Source organism: Rhineura floridana, chromosome 6 (genome assembly GCF_030035675.1).
Source record: "Rhineura floridana isolate rRhiFlo1 chromosome 6, rRhiFlo1.hap2, whole genome shotgun sequence".
Lineage (NCBI taxonomy): Eukaryota > Metazoa > Chordata > Lepidosauria > Squamata > Rhineuridae > Rhineura > Rhineura floridana.
In genome coordinates, this window is record NC_084485.1 from 12096922 (window position 1) to 12117460 (window position 20539).

The 20539-nt window shown below is 48.4% G+C and overlaps 1 protein-coding gene across 1 annotated transcript in view; it reads left to right on the forward strand.

The window, feature by feature from the left end:
- Positions 1-20056, forward strand: part of CHRNA4 (cholinergic receptor nicotinic alpha 4 subunit) — a 109849-nt gene extending 89793 nt beyond the window's left edge. The window contains exon 6 of the mRNA XM_061631009.1: positions 17760-20056. Coding sequence (XP_061486993.1) covers positions 17760-17885 — 126 coding nt within the window. The 3' untranslated portion in view covers positions 17886-20056. The remainder of the gene's footprint in view (positions 1-17759) is intronic.
- The last annotated feature ends 483 nt before the right edge of the window (positions 20057-20539 follow it).

Consider the following 20539-nt stretch of genomic DNA (forward strand, 5'->3'; position numbering starts at 1 on the left):
CATTGTTTCTCTCAGCCTAACCTGAGAGAGATTGTTATAACACAGGGTAATTGTAAGGATAGAGTGGGGAGGGGGGAAACCATCTACATTACCTTGAGCTCCTTAGAGGAAAGTGGGTTATAAATGTAATATTAGACAGACAGACAGACAGACAGATAGACAGATAGACAGATAGACAGATAGACAGATAGATAGATAGATAGATAGATAGATAGATAGTGTCATGGCCCCATCAGAGGACTCCTCAGATGAGGACAACTCGGGAGTAACAGCAGCAGACCCAGGAGCAGCAGGAGACACGGAGGAGCCTCCTGAGAATTCAGCTCCTTCTGTCCCTCAGCTGCAGAGCACCCCAGGGACAGCAGAGGCCCTGCAGCCAGACACAGACAGTGAACAGGATACTCCCCCCTCACCTGCAGAACGTAGACAGCAGAAGGTCAGGCAGAAGAGAGGCAGGCCTGTCTCCTTAAGGCCCAAACGCTGAGGGCTCACACCTGCTGTCCATCCTGCTCTTTATAAGGCACACCTTGGCTGCAGCTTGCTGCTGACTGCAATGTTAGGCGTGGCTTTGTGTAGACCTAGTTTCCCTGCAGCATCTCTTTGACTGACCTCCTTGGCAATTAATCCCGGACCTCCACTGACCTCGCTTCTGGACTTCTGACTCGGCAAGTACGCTTCGGATAGGCCTGGCAGATTTACAACCCGACTGCTGGCTAAGGACTTTCCTTCCCTGCCAAAGACCCAGGAATTTCCAGCCCCCCCTGACACTGCTGATGCAGTGTAGAGCTGACAGTTTGCAGTCAGCCCAAACAAAACAGGCAACAAAGGAGTGGGGGAAGTGCTGACCATGGAGCAACTCCAGCAGGAAAACTTGCTCCTGTGCTCACAAGTAGACCGGCTGCTGTTGGCCATCCAAGGCTTGCAAACCCAGCTAGCAGCAGCCCCACCCCCTCTCCCTACAGGGAGAGCCAAGTGCCCTGTGACTCTCCCAGAGAAATTTACTGGGGCTTCCGACCAGCTCTCAGCCTTCTTGGCCCAGGCCCAGCTCTTCATGGAGCTACGCCCAGAGGCCTTCCCAGATGATAAGACCCGGGTGGGATTCTTGATTAACCTCTGCACCGGGGCGGCAGCTAGATGGGCCATGCCCCTGCTCCTTGAGCGGAGCCCCGTGCTCAACGACCTAGCCGCCTTCACCAGAGAACTGAAGGCTATGTTTGAGGACCCAGTCCAATCTGCCACAGCCAACCGCCGGATACACAGGCTGCGGCAAGACCGACGCCCCTTGGGGGAATATGTAACAGACTTTCATCTATTGCAACAAACCCTGGGCTGGAACAAAGCTGCTCTCATGGACCAGTTTCAGGAGGGGCTGTCAGATGAGCTCCTGGATGAGCTAGCTAGGGTGGAGTGCCCTGGAACCCTGCAAGCCCTCATACGCCTGTGTCTCCAGATTGACGGGAGGCTGGAAAGCAGGCGTGCTGCCAACCGACCCCGGCCAGTCTACAGAGCATCAGCCCCAGTGGCTGGGCCCTTGGAGCCTGTCGGCAAGGACCCTACACCCCCGGCAGAACCGATGCAGCTGGGAGGGGCTCGGCCACGTCTCTCTGCGGCCGAAAAGCTGTGACGCCGGCAACAGGGCCTCTGCCTGTATTGCGGGGCCCCGGGACATTTTGCAGCCCAGTGTTCTGCGACACGACCCACAGCCCCTGCCTTGGGAAACGCCCATGCCCCGGCCTTCACAGGCCCCTGAGCCGGGGCACCCTCATGGGTCAAGGGGCCTGCCACCTCAGTTCCTCACCGCCCAAGCATCTGACCGTGTTGATCGCACTGACAGTTCCCGGAAGGGGGACCCTACAAGTACCCGCCATGCTGGACTCAGGATCCACCAGCAATTTTATGGACGTGTCCTTTGCCAAGCTCCACCGGCTTCCTAGTCAACCCATTCACCGCCCCCTCCTGGTGGAGACTATTGATGGCCGGCTTCTTGCCTCGGGCCCTGTAGTACAGGAGACAGTGCCGCTCGACATGGCCCTGGGGGAGCACGAGGAAAGCCTCCAGTTCTACCTGGCTGCCGCATCCCACTTCCCGGTCGTGCTGGGCCTGGCATGGCTCCAGCGGCATGACCCCATCATCCAGTGGTCCACGGGCCGACTGACCCTCGGATCCCCCTATTGCCAAGCCAACTGCTGGAGGCCGAAGGAGCGCATCCTGATGACCCAGGAGGCAAGCTCCGTGCCTGAGGCCTTACCGGAACAGTACCGGGAGTTCGCGGATGTGTTTGCGAAGCAAGAGGCAGACCAGTTGCCGCCCCATCATCCTTACAACTGTCCCATTGATCTGCTCCCCGGAGCCAAGATTCCCGTGGGCCGGCTTTATTCCCTGTCAGAACCCGAACTGGCAGCCCTCAGAGAGTTCCTCCACAAGAACCTGCTCCGAGGGTTCATTCGCCCTTCCACGTCCCCTGCAGCCGCCCCTGTCCTCTTTGTCAAAAAGAAATGTGGGGAACTCCGGCTGTGCAATGACTACCGCGCCCTCAACCAGATTACAGTTCGGAATCGCTACCCTCTGCCCCTGATCCCAGAACTGTTAGAGCGGCTGCGGGGCGCTCGCATTTTCACCAAACTAGACCTGAGAGGGGCTTACAACCTGGTGCGTATGCGGGAGGGCGATGAGTGGAAGACGGCCTTCCGCACCCGTTATGGGCACTTTGAGTACACCGTGATGCCGTTGGGCTTGTGCAACGCCCCTGCCGTCTTCCAGCACTTCATGAACGACATCTTCCTGGACGTCCTAGACCGCTTCCTGGTGATCTACTTGGATGACATCCTGATCTACTCGCAGAACCCCTCGGAACATAAGGAGCACGTTCGAGCGGTGCTGCAGCGCCTGCGGGAGCACCGCCTCTTCGCCAAGCTCGAAAAATGCGCCTTTGACCTCACGACCGTGGATTTCCTAGGTCATCGGATCTCGCCCTCGGGTATCCAGATGGACCCCACCAAAATTGAGACCATCCTCCACTGGGCCGCTCCGTGAAGCCCCAAAGATGTGCAGCACTTCTTGGGCTTCGCCAACTATTACCGCCGGTTCATCTCCCACTTCTCCGAACTCACCACACCCATATCAGACCTGCTTCGAGGCAAAGAGAAGTTTGTTTGGACCGAGGCCGCTCAACAGGCCTTCCGGCGCCTCCAACACGCCTTTACATCTGAACCCATCCTCCAGCAACCCGACCCTACCCGACCTTACATAGTGGAGGCCGATGCATCGGATAAGGCAGTGGCAGCGGTCCTACTTCAGCCGGTGGGGAGCAAGCAGTCCCTGCTCCCCTGTGCGTTCCACTCCCGGAAACTCAACGCTTCGGAACAGAACTACACCATTTGGGAGAAGGAGTTACTGGCCATCAAAGTAGCCTTCGAGACCTGGCATCATCTCCTGGAAGGGGCACGCCATCCGGTCCAGGTACGAACAGACCACCGAAACCTGGAGCACCTGCAAAGCGCCCGATGGCTGAACCAATGCCAGATCCGGTTGTCCCTGTTTTTCTCCCGGTTCCAGTTCACGGTCACCTACCTCCCTGGCCGCCGAAACACCCTAGCAGACGCACTCTCTCGCAAGCCGAAATACCGAGCCGAGCAGGTCGATCGCCCCCTTCGCCCAATTCTTCGCCCAGAGAACTTCGCCGCTACCCACCAGCCACAACCCCTCCTGGACCGGGTGCAGGAACAGCAGCAAAAGGACCCCTACACCCTGGCCCAGCAGCGACAGCTCCAGTCAGGGATGCCCGCCCGGGACAGCCCCTTTTCCTTGCAGCAGGGCCTCTTGTATCACCGGAACCGGTTGTACGTTCCCCCGGGAGCTCTGCGGAGAGAGGTGCTCCACCTCTGCCATGACAGCCAGCCGGCAGGGCATTTTGGAACATATAAAACCCTCCACCTGGTCCTACGGGATTTCTGGTGGCCCCGGGTCCAAGAGGACGTCAAGGACTATGTATCAGCCTGTGATACCTGCCAGCGAGCCAAGAGCCACCCCGGCAAGCCCCCGGGGCTCCTGCTCCCACTGCCTACCCCCCCTGGGCCCTGGCGTTCGGTCTCCCTGGATTTTATCACGGACTTACCGGCCTCCCGGGGAATGACCACCATCCTCGTAGTCGTAGACCTGTTCACCAAGATGGCCCATTTCCTCCCCTGTGCCGGCCTACCCTCTGCCCCAGAAACTGCACAGCTGTTCTTGACCCAGGTTTTCCGGTTACACGGCCTCCCCGACCACCTGATCTCTGACCGAGGAGCCCAGTTCACCGCCCGGTTCTGGCAGGCCCTGTTTCGGGCCCTGAACGTCCAGATCCACTTGTCCTCCGCCCACCACCCTCAATCAGATGGACAAACAGAATGTACCAACGCCACCGTCGAACAATACCTGCGGTGTTACACCTGCTTCCAACAGGACAATTGGGTGGATCTGTTACCGCTGGCGGAGTTCGCGTATAATAACTCCGTGCGTGCCTCCACGCGCCAGACCCCGTTCTTCGCCTCTTACGTCTACCACCCCCGATTCTTCCCCTCAGTGCGACCCCCGTCACCGGTCCCCGCTGCGGATGTCATGCTGCAGGCAGTCCTGAAGGAGCAGCTGGAGCAGGCCAAGGACGCGTATAAGTGCTTTGCTGACCGCCACCGCCAACCAGGCCCGCCGCTGAAGGTAGGCGACCGGGTATGGCTCTCAACCAAATTCCTGCGTTCGCAACGGCCATCTCACAAGCTGGAGGCTTGGAATGCAGGTCCCTTCTGGATCACCCAGCAAATTAACCCGGTGGCATTCCGGCTCCAACTCCCTGCCTCCTTCCGCATTCACCCTGTCTTCCATAGATCACTGCTGACTCCTGCTCTCCCGCCTCACCCATTGGGTAGTCAACCGCGGCCCCCGCCACCGATACAAGTCGACGGGGAAGAGGAATTCGAAGTGGCGCAGATCCTGGACTCCCGGAAGCATCATGGCCGCCTCCAGTACCTCATAGACTGGCAGGGGTACGGCCCTGAGGAATGCTCCTGGGAAGATGCGGCGCAGGTGCATGCCCCTCATCTGGTCCGGCGCTTCCACCAGCACTACCTGGCTAAGCCGGGCCCCAGCGGGAGGCGGAGGGTTGGTCGTGGGGCAGGGGATAGTGTCATGGCCCCGTCAGAGGACTCCTCAGATGAGGATGACTCGGGAGTAACAGCAGCAGACCCAGGAGCAGCAGGAGACACGGAGGAGCCTCCTGAGAATCCAGCTCCTTCTGCCCCTCAGCTGCAGAGCACCCCAGGGACAGCAGAGGCCCTGCAGCCAGACACAGACAGTGAACAGGATAATCCCCCCTCACCTGCAGAACGTAAACAGCAGAAGGTCAGGCAGAAGAGAGGCAGGCCTGTCTCCTTAAGGCCCAAACGCTGAGGGCTCACACCTGCTGTCCATCCTGCTCTTTATAAGGCACACCTTGGCTGCAGCTTGTTGCTGACTGCAACGTCAGGCGTGGCTTGTGTAGACCTAGTTTCCGTGCAGCATCTCTTTGACTGACCTCCTCGGCAATTGATCCCGGACCTCCACTGACCTCGCTTCTGGACTTCTGACTCGGCAAGTACGCTTCGGATAGGCCTGGCAGATTTACAACCCGATGGATGGATGGATGGATGGATGGATGGATGGATGGATGGATGGATGGATGGATGGATGGATGGATGGATGGATGGATGGATGGATGGATGGATGGATGGATGGATGGATGGATGGATGGATGGATGGATGGATGGATGGATGGATGGATGGATGGATGGATGGATGGATGGATGGATGGATGGATGGATGGATGGATGGATGGATGGATGGATGGATGGATGGATGGATGGATGGATGGATGGATGGATGGATGGATGGATGGATGGATGGATGGATGGATGGATGGATGGATGGATGGATGGATGGATGGATGGATGGATGGATGGATGGATGGATGGATGGATGGATGGATGGATGGATGGATGGATGGATGGATGGATGGATGGATGGATGGATGGATGGATGGATGGATGGATGGATGGATGGATGGATGGATGGATGGATGGATGGATGGATGGATGGATGGATGGATGGATGGATGGATGGATGGATGGATGGATGGATGGATGGATGGATGGATGGATGGATGGATGGATGGATGGATGGATGGATGGATGGATGGATGGATGGATGGATGGATGGATGGATGGATGGATGGATGGATGGATGGATGGATGGATGGATGGATGGATGGATGGATGGATGGATGGATGGATGGATGGATGGATGGATGGATGGATGGATGGATGGATGGATGGATGGATGGATGGATGGATGGATGGATGGATGGATGGATGGATGGATGGATGGATGGATGGATGGATGGATGGATGGATGGATGGATGGATGGATGGATGGATGGATGGATGGATGGATGGATGGATGGATGGATGGATGGATGGATGGATGGATGGATGGATGGATGGATGGATGGATGGATGGATGGATGGATGGATGGATGGATGGATGGATGGATGGATGGATGGATGGATGTGGGGTAAAGGTGCAAGCACACAAAATTGGGAAAGATCTATAATCAGATCTCCCACCATTCTTAATGCTTTTTTTTTAACCTTAGAAAGTTAAAAGCACCCACATCATGGGGATGGCAATTAATAAGATTGGGACTGTGGTGTTGGGGGAGGGCAGTTAAAGTCTTCCATCCCCCCCATGCCCTCTTGCTTGTAGAAAATGTGTCTCAATGCTGCTGTTTGCCCTGCAAGAGAAAACATCCAGGTCCCTTGTGGGGGGCCCTCCAATCCAATTCCTGCTCCCCCTTCCTGGTAGTGGCTGCATTTCATTTTTATAAAAACATGGGAGATTCATTCACAGAACCCCCATCACCCATCTAATTTAGCTCTCAATCCCGATGAATTCGGCTGGATTTATTTCCTAGTAAATATGCATAAGAAGGATTGGTCTGAAAAGCGGGGTTTTAGCAAGCCATCACTTAGCAAGATGGGCAAGTTCTTGATCAGTATTCTGCCGAAGCCTCACTGCCACAAGGGAAATGTGGTCATATTAAAAGTAAATGGTTCTTCCCATCAAGTGCTTGAGGTTTTTGTGTGCTTTGTTTTGCTTAAAAAGCCAGAAGACAGGAGGCAAGGAAGTGTTCCCGAAATGGCCTTGTGGCTATTTAGATTTGCTAGGCACTAGTGACCAGGGGATCTTTGAATTCATTCTTGTTTCTCCCATTCGGAAGGCTCCCACAAGGGGGTGGGTCTACCTGTATTTGGCAAATTTGGTGCAAATGCAGATGAAGTTTCATGCATGCAACTAGGGATGGGACAATTTGGTTTCTCTTTTTTTTTCAATCTTAAGTTCAGTGCTCCACATTTCAGCATCAATTTGTCTTTTTTTAAAAAAAATCCTCATGAAAATTCATCAGCATAAAATCTTAAATATTGCCTTGATGATCAAACTAAAGGTCCATTTAACCCAGCATCTTGTTTTGGCCACCCAAACGCTTCTGGGAAGCCCACAAGCAAGATCATGAAGGCAACAGCCCTTACATGTTTATTTCCCTCCGTTTTTCATTATTCCAACCTTAAGTTCAGTTCTCCACATTTCCACATCAGCTTGTGCTTTTTTAAAAAAAGTCCTCACAAAAATGCATTTGTTTTTTAAATTATTTTTTATTTGCAAACAAAGGAAAGAAAAAGAAAACAAAGAACAAATAAAATAAACAAAAATACGGAAGGTACAAGAAATGTTAAAAAAAGAAAACAACAATAATAATCCTTCAGTTTACATTTTGGATGCATTACCCATCAGTACATGCATCTTGAGTGAAGCATATAAGTTAACATAAGCCCTCCAGATGTCCAGACAGGTTATCTACTCAAAATTGACATAAATGTGTTCAAATGTAGCCAGGGCAGTGAGGTCTTCAGTCCATTGCATAATGGACAGCGGGTATTTATCCTTCCAGACTTGAAGTCTTTTAGCAATCATAAGGAGTTAATTTCTCCTAATATACACATTTCTGCAGAGTTTTCCCTAATGATTTGATTTGTTTTAAACTGTTTTTAATAACGTATGTTATATTGTTGTGACTCGCCCTGGGATCTACTGGTGAAAGGCAGATAATAAACATCATCGTCATCATCATCATCATCATCAAATTTTATTTGTGAGTCGCCTATCTGGCCGAATTAACGGCCACTCTAGGCGACGTACATATACAATAAAATCCAGTATAAAACCAATACAACATACTAATATTTAAAAAACTAAACACCTCTTTCAGGTAATTAAAAACTAACATACCCCAGATTTCCCATAGGCCTGCCTGAATAGCCAGGTCTTTAAGGCTCGCGAAAGCCTATCAAGGAGGGGGCATGGCGAAGATCGAAAGGAAGGGAGTTCCAGAGGGTGGGGGCCCCAATCGAAAATGCCCTCTCTCTGGTTCGCACCAGCCTAGCTGTTTCAACTGGCGGAATCGAGAGAAGGTCTTGTGTGGCTGATCTTGTTAGGCGGCCTAATTGGTGATGCTGGAGGCACTCCTTCAGATAAACTGGGCCGACACCGTATAGGGCTTTAAAGGTCAGTACCAGCACCTTGAATTGGGCCCGGTAAACAACTGGTAACCAGTGTAGATCTACTAACACTTGCATGATGTGATCACGGCAGTTACTAATTAAATGTGCCACCGCATTTTGTATCAGCTGTAGTTTCCGGATCGTTTTCAAGGGCAGCCCCACGTAGAGCGCATTACAGTAGTCTAAGCGAGAGGAGACAAGGGCATGTACTACTTGTGGGAGCAGATGAACAGGAAGGTAGGGTCGCAGCTTCCGTATCAGATGAGGTTGATACCAAGCTGCCTGACCCACTGCCAAAACCTGAGCCTCCATGGACAGTTGGGAGTCGAGAATGACCCCGAGGCTACGGACCTGGTCTTTCAGGGGCAATTTTACTCCATTAATCACCAGGTCTATATCTCCCAACTTACTCTTGTCTCCCACGAGCAACACCTCGGTCTTGTCAGGGTTGAGCTTCAGCCTATTCCTTCCCATCCATTCACTAACGGATTCCAGGCACTTGGACATGGTATCCACAGCCAACCTTGGTGAGGACTTAAACGAGAGATAGAGCTGAGTGTCATCTGCATATTGGTGACACTGCAGCCCAAATCTCCTGATGATGGCCCCCAGCAGCTTTACATAGATGTTGAACAGCATGGGGGAGAGGATAGAACCCTGTGGCACTCCACAATTGAGAGGCCAAGGGTCTGAAACCTCATCCCCCAATGCTACCCGTTGGTGCCTGTCAGAGAGATAGGAACGAAGCCACCGCAAAATGGTGCCCCCTATTCCTAATCCCTCCAGGCGATCTAAGAGGATACCGTGGTTGACAGTATCAAAAGCTGCTGAGAGATCCAGGAGGACGAGGAGGGTATGTTCTCCCCTATCCAACACCCTCCTCATATCATCCACCAAGGCGACCAAGGCTGTTTCAGTTCCATGTCCAGTCCTGAAGCCCAATTGGAATGGATCCAAATAATTTGCTTATCATCATGCACTTTGTTTCTTATTTTAATAAATGCATTTTTATGCACAGTTTCCCCTTATGTATACATTTTTGTACGTATTAGTTGGCTAGAGAACTGCATGGCAAAATTCAGAGAACTATAAATTTCAAAAGATGGCTGCTTTGCTGTTCTCCTATTGTTTTGGAAAGTGTGAACGGGGAATGTTTGCCTTTAAATGCAAACTGAATTGAGTTTCTCCCCCATGGCTACATACAACTAAGGCTGGAATCCTGTGCTTGCTTACTTGGGAGAAATCCCATTGAATCCAATGGGACTGACTCTGCAGTTGAAACCCTTTTTGTGCTGGGCTGAGGTGTTGGTGGATTGGGCAGAGGTGTCCCACCACCCATAGCGTGATGTCAGTGTCACTCCTCCAGCACAGAGCCCCCACTCTGTCAACTAAAAATGCAATTGGGTGGAAGTGGGGTCCTCACCAGGGCAGCCCATGAAAAGCCCTGATTGATGCACTGAGAGGACAATGGGATCCTAAAGGCTTGAGAGAAATCCAGAAGGGAGAAGAAGATAAGTCCGAGAAAGGCACAAGTTCAGAAATAAAACAAGAAAAAAGTCTCACAATGCATTTTCAGCCCAATGCATTTCATTTGCAACATTTGCTCTGCCAAATCACAGCGACAGAGCACTTAGAAAATACAGAGAGTTGCCTTGTTTGGTGCCCCTGACAAAGACTGCACTGGGCTGAATAAATTGGAATTTGATTGCTGCTCCTGAGAGGTCCTCTCATCTCCCATTCAAGCTGACCATTACTGAAGCATCCCAAAACGCACGCTTGACCTGGGAAGCTTGCATAGCATTATTACCAGGATAGGGAAGGCCAGTGGGTTGCCTCAATGGGCGGACAGCACACTTCTAGGAACCCTGTGCTCTGTAACTTTTAATGGCTCATGGGGAGGAAGCAGGTCAAAAGGTTCATGGCTGTGGCCCTGATGGCTCCCAACATTATGCTTCTATATTAAGAAGAGTTGGGTTTTCTTTGGGGGGTACTTGTGGAGACAGTAAATGCTTTTCTCATGCACTGTATGTCAACTAATGTAGGGTCTCCTGAAATTCTGATGTAGTTTCCCCTGATAGTACATCTGATCATAGCCCATCAAGACTGCCATCAGGGAATATTTTGTGCAAAATTGCCTCTACAAAACCACTGGAGGTGTGGGGGGGATTGAAAGCAATTTGGAAATTACATACAACAGCACTCTATGTAGGACCACAGGGGAAGGTATTTTAATCCTCATGCTTGTTGGTTCACTGGTCTTCAAAAAATGGGTCTGATGCACTGTCTACCAATTAGCTACCAGGCTACGCTAAAGGTGCTGGTGCCTATGCAACTTGGGAGCAGAGTACTGGAAAGATCATCTCACCCCTTACATACTCTGCAGGTGAGGATCTCCTGCAGACACCATCTTATCAGGAGGCCCATTCCATCCTAAATCAGGTCTTTAGTCTGGCAGCACCTACCCTTTGGCACTCCCTCCCATTACTTATCAGGCAGGCCCTGTCTCTATTATCTTTTTTGGCACCTGTTGAATACTTTCCTCTTTCCATAAACCTTCTAAGTGGAGATTTCTATCCCAGACGGTATCAGTATTGGATTTGAAATTGTTTTTAAATGTACAATCACTTTTTGCTTCAAGATGCTTTATACAAAGTGATTCATAAATAAAAAAATAACAACATAAGATATTGACCACAGTCTCTTGGGCTGCTTGAGCTGATAGAGGTTTATTCAAAGTAAGCCCCAGTGTATTCTGTGGGGCTTATTCATAAGTAATGTGCCTAGCTTTGCAGCCATGCAGCCTCATTCTATGCACGTTATTCTATGCAGATTTTGAGTTCAATCCTTTGCTACAAATCTATGCACTCTAATTTGGGAGTAAGTCTTATTAAACACAGTGGAACTTACTGCTGAGGAACATGCATAGGATCAAGCAGTCCAATGTCTTTTTTTACAGTCATTCATCATGTTAGACCAGTCCCCCTCCTCAACCTTATTAAAATGAATGAAGAAGCACCAAGTTCCAATTAATTTAAATTTTAAGCTCTTCTTTTGAAATGTAAGTAGCTCTTTTTCTCTGCCTGTGTGATCTGATTTCTCCATCCAAAAAAGTACTTCGGGGGTTTTAATTGCTCTCCAGAGATCATTTCTAGTAGGCTTGATATTAATTTAATGTGACTCTTGGGAAAATGTATAGACGTTGATGAAGTTAAATAAGTAAAAACTGAAACCAAATTCTGCCAAAAAATCCTTAAGTAGGTCTCATTAGAGTCAAAGACATGCCAAGTCCACCACTTGGGTTTTATCAGTTGATGGCTCACAGCTGTATTGGTGGCCAACTCCATTAGAAAGAGGTGAGATTAGGAGGGTCAGGCTGAAAGTATTAAAAAGAGAACTTTCCACCTATTTTGTGTGTGTGTCAGGAGTGGGGATATACTTAAAATGAAATGGACTGCCTTCAAGTCGATCCCAACTTATGGCAACCCTATGAATAGGGTTTTCATGGTAAGTGGTATTCAGAGGAGGTTTACTACCATTGCCTCCCTCTGAGGTTAGTCCTCCCCAGCTGGCTAGGCCTGCTCAGCTTGCCACAGCTGCACAAGCCAGCCCCTTCCTTGTCTGCAACTGCCAGCTGGGGGGCAACTGGGCTCCTTGGGACTATGCAGCTTGCCCATGGCTGCACAGGTGACAGGGCACATAGCCCCTGAGCCACTCACTGTGGGGTGATCTTTAGCTGGCCCTTGACACCCAGGAGACATGAGCGGGGATTTGAACTTACAGACTGTGGACTCCCAGCGAGGCTCTCCTCCCCACTGTGCTATACCAGCTGTCTGGGGATATACTTAGGGATGGACAAATCTGTCAATGTCAATTTAACTCCAGTGTCTCATTTTTCTGATCTACCATTCTCATCAGTGATTTTTTTAAAAAAAGTCCTTCTGAAAATTCATTATCATTGTAGTGTACATTTCTCCTAATATACAGGTTTTTGCAAGCAATGTTCCCTAACATAATGCATTTTCTGATATGTTATCCCCTAATGTATGATAGGCCGTGGCAGATGGTAGCTCCTATGTCAGAGGAGCAGGGGAATCCGCTGTGGGTTTTAGTACAGGCATACCCCGCTTTAACGTACGCAATGGGACTGGAGAGTGTACTTTAAGTGAACAAGTACTTACAGTGAAGCAATTATCTTCACTTGTACTGCATGCAATCACCACTAGATGGCAGCGGTGTCATGCCAATAAAGTGTCCATTGTTGCGAAGCATGCGTACTTTAAGCGGGGTATGGTGGAGTATGGAGCATGTACTTTATAGCGAGGCTACTTTAAGTGAAGCTACTTTAAGCGGGGTATGCCTGTACAAACGTTCAAGGAGCTGTCCAAGGCACTCAGCATCCTGGACAGCTCCTTGAAAGTTTGCTTTAAAGCCCAGAGTAGTCAGCACCTTGAAAGCTCCTTGGAAGTTCAGATCCCAAATGGTCAGCACTTTGGACAGTTCCTTGAAAGTTCATGCTAAACCTTGGCTCAGGCAGCACCTTGGACACCTCCTTGAGAGTCTGGACTGAAACTCGGAGTGGTCAGCACCTTGGACAGCTCCTTAAAAGTTCAGACTAAAACCTAGAGCAGATTCAACTGCCTCACTGAATGGGAGCCACCAGCCACCACTGTTGTTGTTGTTGTTATGTGCCTTCAAGTCAATTACGACTTATGGCGACCCTATGAATCAGTGACCTCCAAGAGCATCTGTCATGAACTGCCCTGTTCAGATCTGGTAAGTTCAGGTCTGTGGCTTCCTTTATGGAATCAACCCATTTCTTGTTTGGTCTTCCTCTTTTTCTACTCCCTTCTGTTTTCCCCAGCATTATTGTCTTTTCTAGTGAAACATGTCTTCTCATGATGTGAGACTACAATAACCTTAGTTTCATCATTTTAGCTTCTAGTGATAGTTCTCGTTTAATTTGTTCTAACACCCAATTATTTGTCTTTTATGCGGTCCATGGTATCCGCAAAGCTCTCCTCAAACACCACATTTAAAATGAGTTGATTTTTCTCTTGTCCTCTTTTTTCACTGTCCAACTTTCACATCCATACATAGAGATTGGGAATACCATGGTCTGAATGATCCTGACTTTGGTGTTCAGTGATACATCTTTGCATTTGAGGACCTTTTCTAGTTCTCTCACAACTGCCCTCCCCAGTCCTAGCCTTCTTCTGATTTCTTGACTATTGTCTCCATTTTGGTTAATGATTGTGCCAAGATATTGATAATCCTTGACAAGTTCAATGTCCTCATTGTCAACTGTAAAGTTGCATAAATCTTCTGTTGTCATTACTTTAGTCTTCTTGATGTTCAGCTGTAGTTTAATTCAGCTGGCTTTTTGTTTCATAAAATGTTTACTCTTCCCAGTTTAGTATTTTGGCCTCTTTTACTGTCTGACATAGGAAGCTGCTTTATACTAAGCCATATCATTGCTCTATCAAGCTCAGTATTGTCTACACTGACTGGCAGCAGCTCTCCAGGGTTTCAGGCAATGATCTCTCCCAGCTCTACCTGGAGATTGCAAGGATTGAACCGGGGACCATCTACCACTGAGCTACATCTTTCTAGTTTCAAAGACATACTCAAAAGAGAATAAGAAAATATAAAATTAACGATAATCTAAACTTTAAAAATACATTTAAGAAGAAGATTGACCAATGAAGAGGCCTGATTCATCTATCTAGTCCAGTATCCTGTTCCCTACAGTGGCCAACAAAAGCCCCTTGGAAACCCACAATCAGGCCATGAAGGCAATAGCCTTTCACTTTCTCCTGTATTTGTTCTCCAGCAGTGAAAAGCTATGAGTGCTGTACTGTTCCTGAACCTGGAAGCTGCGTATACAGTTATGACTAACAGCCATTGATAGTCTTATCCTCCCTGAATAGACAATTTACAGCATCAGCAGTAAAAGTTTAAAATAGCAGCATCAGAACATCATTATTAAAATACAGTACCCTCAAAAGAATGCTGAATGAGATGGGTTGTAATTGCTCACTGGAAAAAAAACAGAGATAGAGCCAGGTGGAACTCCCTTGGGAGGGGATTTCATAGCAATGGACCTATCACCAGGAAGGTGTGTGCCCATTCATTGCACTTCAGACAGTGGAGGGAGCCAGAGCCCTTGATCTCAGGGTTCATCCAAGTCCATATGATGGTTTCATCCCATGCCCCTACCTAGGATTCCATAAGCCAGGAGCAAATTACAGGTTTGGCCATTCTAAGTCTTCTGGACCCACAGGACACAGGTCGCTCAAATTTGCTGAGAATTTCCTAGATACCAGCTTGAAAGAACCTTTCTGTAGAGAGTTTCATATTCCGGTGAGATTGCATAAAATGTATGGAAACATTCCAGGTATTTATGGGAGATATTAGAAAGCAAAGATTGGGTTTTTTCCCCCATATGTGGTAGGGTTGTGTTATTGGAGTAATATTGTAACAGTGGTTCAGAACACTGTCGGATATGAGAGCCCATTAAGCCCTGTGCTTATTCTGTTTACCGGGCCCAATTCAAGGTGTTGGTTTTAACCTTTAAAGCCCTACATGGTTTTGGTCCAGTTTATCTAAAGGAACGCCTTCAGCATCACCAGATAGGCCGCCAAACGAGATCAGCCTCCCAAGACCTTCTCTCGGTCCCACCAGTCAAAACAGCTAAGCTGGTGCGGACCAGAGAGAGGGCATTTTCAATTGTGGCCCCCGCCCTCTGGAACTCTCTGCCTTATGATCTCCGCCATGCCCCCTCCCTGACAGGCTTCCGCCAAGAACTGAAAACATGGTTTTTTAGGCAGGCATTCGAGACCTCTGTCTAATTTAGTTTAAATTTTTGTATGATGGGGGTAGGTTTGGATTGAGTATACTTATTGTTGTTTTGTATTATATGTTATATTTTACTCTATGTTATATTTTAGTCTATGTACGCCGCCTAGAGTGGCCGTTAATTCGGCCAGATAGGCGGCCTAGAAATAAAATTTTATTATTATTATTATTATTATTATTATTATTATTATTATTATTATATCTTAAGCAGCTGCCCAGATTTTGTTAGCAAAATTTTGGAAATAAAAACAGCTACCAATATTGGAATATTCTATGCATGAAATGGAAATGGGCTGCCTTCAAGTTGATCCCGACTTATGGCTACCCTATGAATAGGGTTTTCATGGTAAGCAGTATTCAGAGGGGGTTTACCGTTGCCTCCCTCTGAGGCTAGTCCTCCCCAGCTGGCTAGAGCCTCCTCAGCTTGCCACAGCTGCACAAGCCGGCCCCTTCCTTGTCCGCAGCTGCCAGCTGGGGGGCAACTGGGCTCCTTGGGACTATGCAGCTTGCCCACGGCTGCACAGGTGGCAGGGCACGTAACCCCTGAGCCACTCACTGTGGGGTGATCTTTAGCTGGCCCTTGACACCCAGGAGACATGAGCGGGGATTTGAACTCACAGACTCTGGACTCCCAGCCAGGCGCTCCTCCCCACTGTGCTATACCAGCTTTTATTCTGTGCTTAATCTGTGATATATTATGCTAATAGCAACCATTTGCTTTCTTTTGAAATACCAAAGGGAAATCTTAATCAAGTATATTACCCATTGTTTCATTTAATGGATATGGGACTGAATATTGTTCATTTCTTTGTGCACTACCTAAACTGCATGCTTTCATTTTAATTTTTTTAACAATGTAGTAAGTATTTTATTTTATTTTATTCTCAGAAAACAGAGAGTCATGCACAGGCCTAATTGGTTCCTGTATTTCCTTTCCTTTTTTGCTCCTCCTCAGGCAAAACATCTGAGGAATTGTAAGAAAAGCCAATAAGAGTTGGGAAAAGACGAGTGGTATTTCTTCAGAGGGTGCCAAACATCTCTAGTTAAACCACAAAACTCTCAATGGGCAAGACTCTTCGTCCATGGAATTATATGAATGATTGATGGCAACACAGCAAATCTTGGCATCCCCTGAAGTTTAAGGAAAGACTGCTGGGAAAACATTTAGCGGAGAGGCTGTCCCTAGGTAGAACTTTTTTTTTCAAAAAAGTTTTGATCTTTTCATAGCTGGAAGAGGGTTTTTTTTTTTTTTAAATACATTCAATATTAGCTTGACTTTTTCCACTGTGGCCAACACAAGGTTCTCCAGTGTTGGTGACTAACATTTCAATGTTAGTGAATAACATTTAGGGAAGGGCTTAAAGTGGTGTACATGGTTCTCCTCCCTCTCCATTTTATCCCTGTGAGTTAGGCTAGGCTGATAGACAGTGGCTGGCCCAAGGTTACCCAGTAAGCTTCATGGCTGAGCAGGGATCTGAACCCTTGTCTCCCAGATTATAGCCCAACACTCTAATCATTAAACCACACTGGCTCTTGTCAGGGCCGGCTCCAGGAATGCCGGGGCCCTTGGGCATCAGCTTGCCCTGGGCCCCGGCGTGTGTGTGCATGTGTGTTCGCATGCGCGCGCATGTGCGCAGCCCACCCCACCCCCACCTACCTGTCTCCTGACTTTTACTATTGCCATTAACCAAGATGGCGGCCGCGGTTTCCCTGAGGGATGAAGCCTCTGCCTCCATCTTTGTTGATGGCACGCATGCGTGCTACGTGCGCGCATCTGTGCCATCAACTAAGATGGCGGCAGGGGTTTAGTACCTTAGGGAAACTGCGGCTGGCATCTTTGTTAAGGGCAACAGTAAAAAACAGCAGACAGGTAAGTGGGGAGACGTGGGGGGACATGGGGGAGCTGCGGATCACAGAAGGGGAGCAGAGGGGCGGCTGAGGGCCCCCCTGTAGCTCCAAGGGCCGTCGGGCAGTGCCCAACCTGGTTTAGAACTGGCCCTGGCTCTTGTTGTCAAATACCTATATGATAAGCCTCCCCTGCAAACCTTAGGGTTGCCCACCCACATTGGGGGGCAATGTGCCAAGGATTCTCCCCCAGGAACCTGGATCCAGCTCTGCCTACGATGACTACATCATTTGTCTCTCACCCCCCAAAAAAAGTTTATGTGGCAGCTGCCCAACCAATAGTTGAAGAACACCTCAGTTTCACTGTTTCTGCTTTCTGAATTTATTGTTGGCAAGCCTTCTTTGTTCTCTCTCTCTCTTTCTCTCTTATCCTAGGTGAAGGAGGACTGGAAGTACGTGGCAATGGTCATTGACAGGATCTTCCTCTGGATGTTCATCATTGTCTGCTTGCTGGGGACTGTAGGACTTTTCCTCCCACCTTGGCTGGCGGGAATGATCTAGGAACAAAACGTCTCTAAAAAGGAATCAACAGATTCTAGTCCACCTGGAAGGGGCAAAACTGAACACTGGAGCGGTTGCCATGAATGATTTACTGTAATGTAGTTCACATTAACAGTTCCCGGAAGCTCCGGGGATGCCTTCCAAGGTTGCATCACCTGCCTAAGCCATCTTCATCTTCTATATCGCTTTGGGGGTGGGGAGGTGGGAGGGGAGGGGCTGGTCAATTCAAGTTTATACATAGCATGACGGCATTTGTTGTCGTATATACTCCTGAGAACACAGCCGTGTTCCTTTAAAGCAAGTGCAAAGAGAGGCACTTAACATACAGACTCAATTCCTGGCAAGTTCAATTGAGAAGTTAAGCACTGGCTGGGTGTTGAGCCAAAGCTCTTCAGAACCAAAGTGGTCTGAATTAAGGGTTTTGTTGAGGCATATTATTTGCACAACAGGCAAAGAGAGGTGGAAGTTAAGAGGACAGATTTTTGTTGGAGGAATGCCTAGGCAGAAACGGGAAAAAAAATCCAAAATCAAGTTTTCCTGATCCTCAGACTTCAGCTTCATAATGAAGCTGAGCATACTCCAGAAAAGACATGTTGCATTTGGCCACTGATGGACTGTGCGGCTTGGCGGGCTCATCTGTGAGCGACCCGTATGATCAGAAGGGACTCCTTGCACAGCTTTTGCTGGGCCATATATCAGGCTGCAGGCAGAGAAATCACACCTTTAAATACTTCCTATACATGTAAAACAGCCATGTCTGGAAGAAGGCTAAGCTTGAACTCTTCTTCCTGACTTTCCAGGGAGCTTTTTGTATTGCAGGAATGTCCAGATCCTTCATTTGCAGTCTGAAAGGGAACAGCCCAACAAAACCTGCAGCATGCCATTCTTGAGATCGGGATCATCGGCTTTCTGCTCTCTGAGACAAAGTCAATTGGAGACGCAGCTGATGTTCAGAGCCCCACGAAACTACAGGGTTCCCAATAACTGGAGTTGGAGCTTCACAAGGTCACAAGACACTTCCCTCTGTTGTGCCAAGAAGTGGGAAGCCCTTTCCCCCAACACAGTGTTGGCTGCTCTGTTGGATTGCGGCTAAAGTAGTTAGTGGCAGCATCCCCTATAACTGTGTTTACAAAAGCATTTGCTGCATTGGTTCCAAAGAAAGACTTGGAGGATCCAACATGGTACTGGCAATGTCTTTTACTGGTACAGCAGCCTTGTAACAGTAGCAGGCACTTGAATTGAAAAGATCACTTCTTCATGGCGAAAAAAGAACTTATGTGGCATGAAACTGTGATACTCTGCCAACAAAGTGGATCAAAGGCATCAGGTGCATCATTCTGCATCTAATATGTAATGCCCCATTCCTTCCATTTGTTTTCAAAGTATCAGACATAATTTGCATAATATATTCCACTTGTACAATTCACATTTGCTAGTAATATGATGTGGATCGTACCCCTGCCCCCACAGTTCAGCGCAAATATGGAAAGGGACATCTCTCTATTAAGAGTCAGGGACAGGGCTATCAATGGCTACTAGCCATGATGGCTGTGCTCTGCCACCCTAGTCTGAGGCAGCATGTTTTTGAAAATCAGTTGCCAGAAGCCTCAGGAGGGGAGAGTGTTCTTGCACTCAGGTCCTGCTTGCGGGCTTCCCCCAGGCACCTGGTTGGCCACTGTGAGAACAGGATGCTGGACTAGATGGGCCACTGGCCTGATCCAGCAGGCTCTTCTAATGTTCTTATGTTCTTAAGAGTCCTTAGCTATGAAGATACCACTTCAGCTCTTGGGACAAGCAGTATTTAATGGGTGGATCCAGGTGAAGGGGTGTATGCACCTACATAATCTACTGTTCACCACTGTTACGTTTTCAGTGATGGCAAAAGGGATGAAATTTCAGTGCTGACATTTGTGGCTTGATCCTTTTTGGTAGATCTGCTTGTGAGTCTTACAGTTCTCATCCACACAAAGCTCAGTCCATACCTGTTTGGTCTTTCCCTGAGGATGTGAACTCAGGTCAGCTCTTCAACTTGTCAAATTATATAAGCAATGTGGAAAGGAGAATCTTTGAAAGAGAGATAGGAATCCAAGGCTGACTCTACCAGACTTTTATTCCCCATGAGTCTGGGCTAAAACTTTCTCGATTAAGAGAAGCAATTGTTGACGCTTCATGAAGAGACTTGAAATAAAGGACTTCTGAGTAACTGTGGCCTTGTGTCAATCTTTGTGTTACCTTACTTGAACGTGAAGCTCCATGAAGGCCTCTGTCAGAGCAGTGGTGTACCAAGAATTGTGGAAGGGTCATAGCTCAGTGGTAGAGCATCTGCTTTTCATGCAGAAGGTTTCAAGTTCATTCTTCAGTATCTCCAGGTAAGGCCAAGAAAGACCCCTGTCAGCCACTCTGGGGAGCCTCTGTTCCTTAGAATTGAGATATTTGGAGGAAAAGTAAGTGACAGAAGGTGGATTGGAAGAAAGGATGCGTACCATAGTTGAGAATTATATTGCATGCAATATACTTATCTCTCACCTTTGGATAAAATCTTGTAAAACTCTTTTTAGAATGGCTTTAGGAGAAATTACTTATCAACCAGATCATCACCATTTACCCTTCAAATTTAGTATCTTTTTTAAAAGGCAGTTAAAGATGTTATCAGT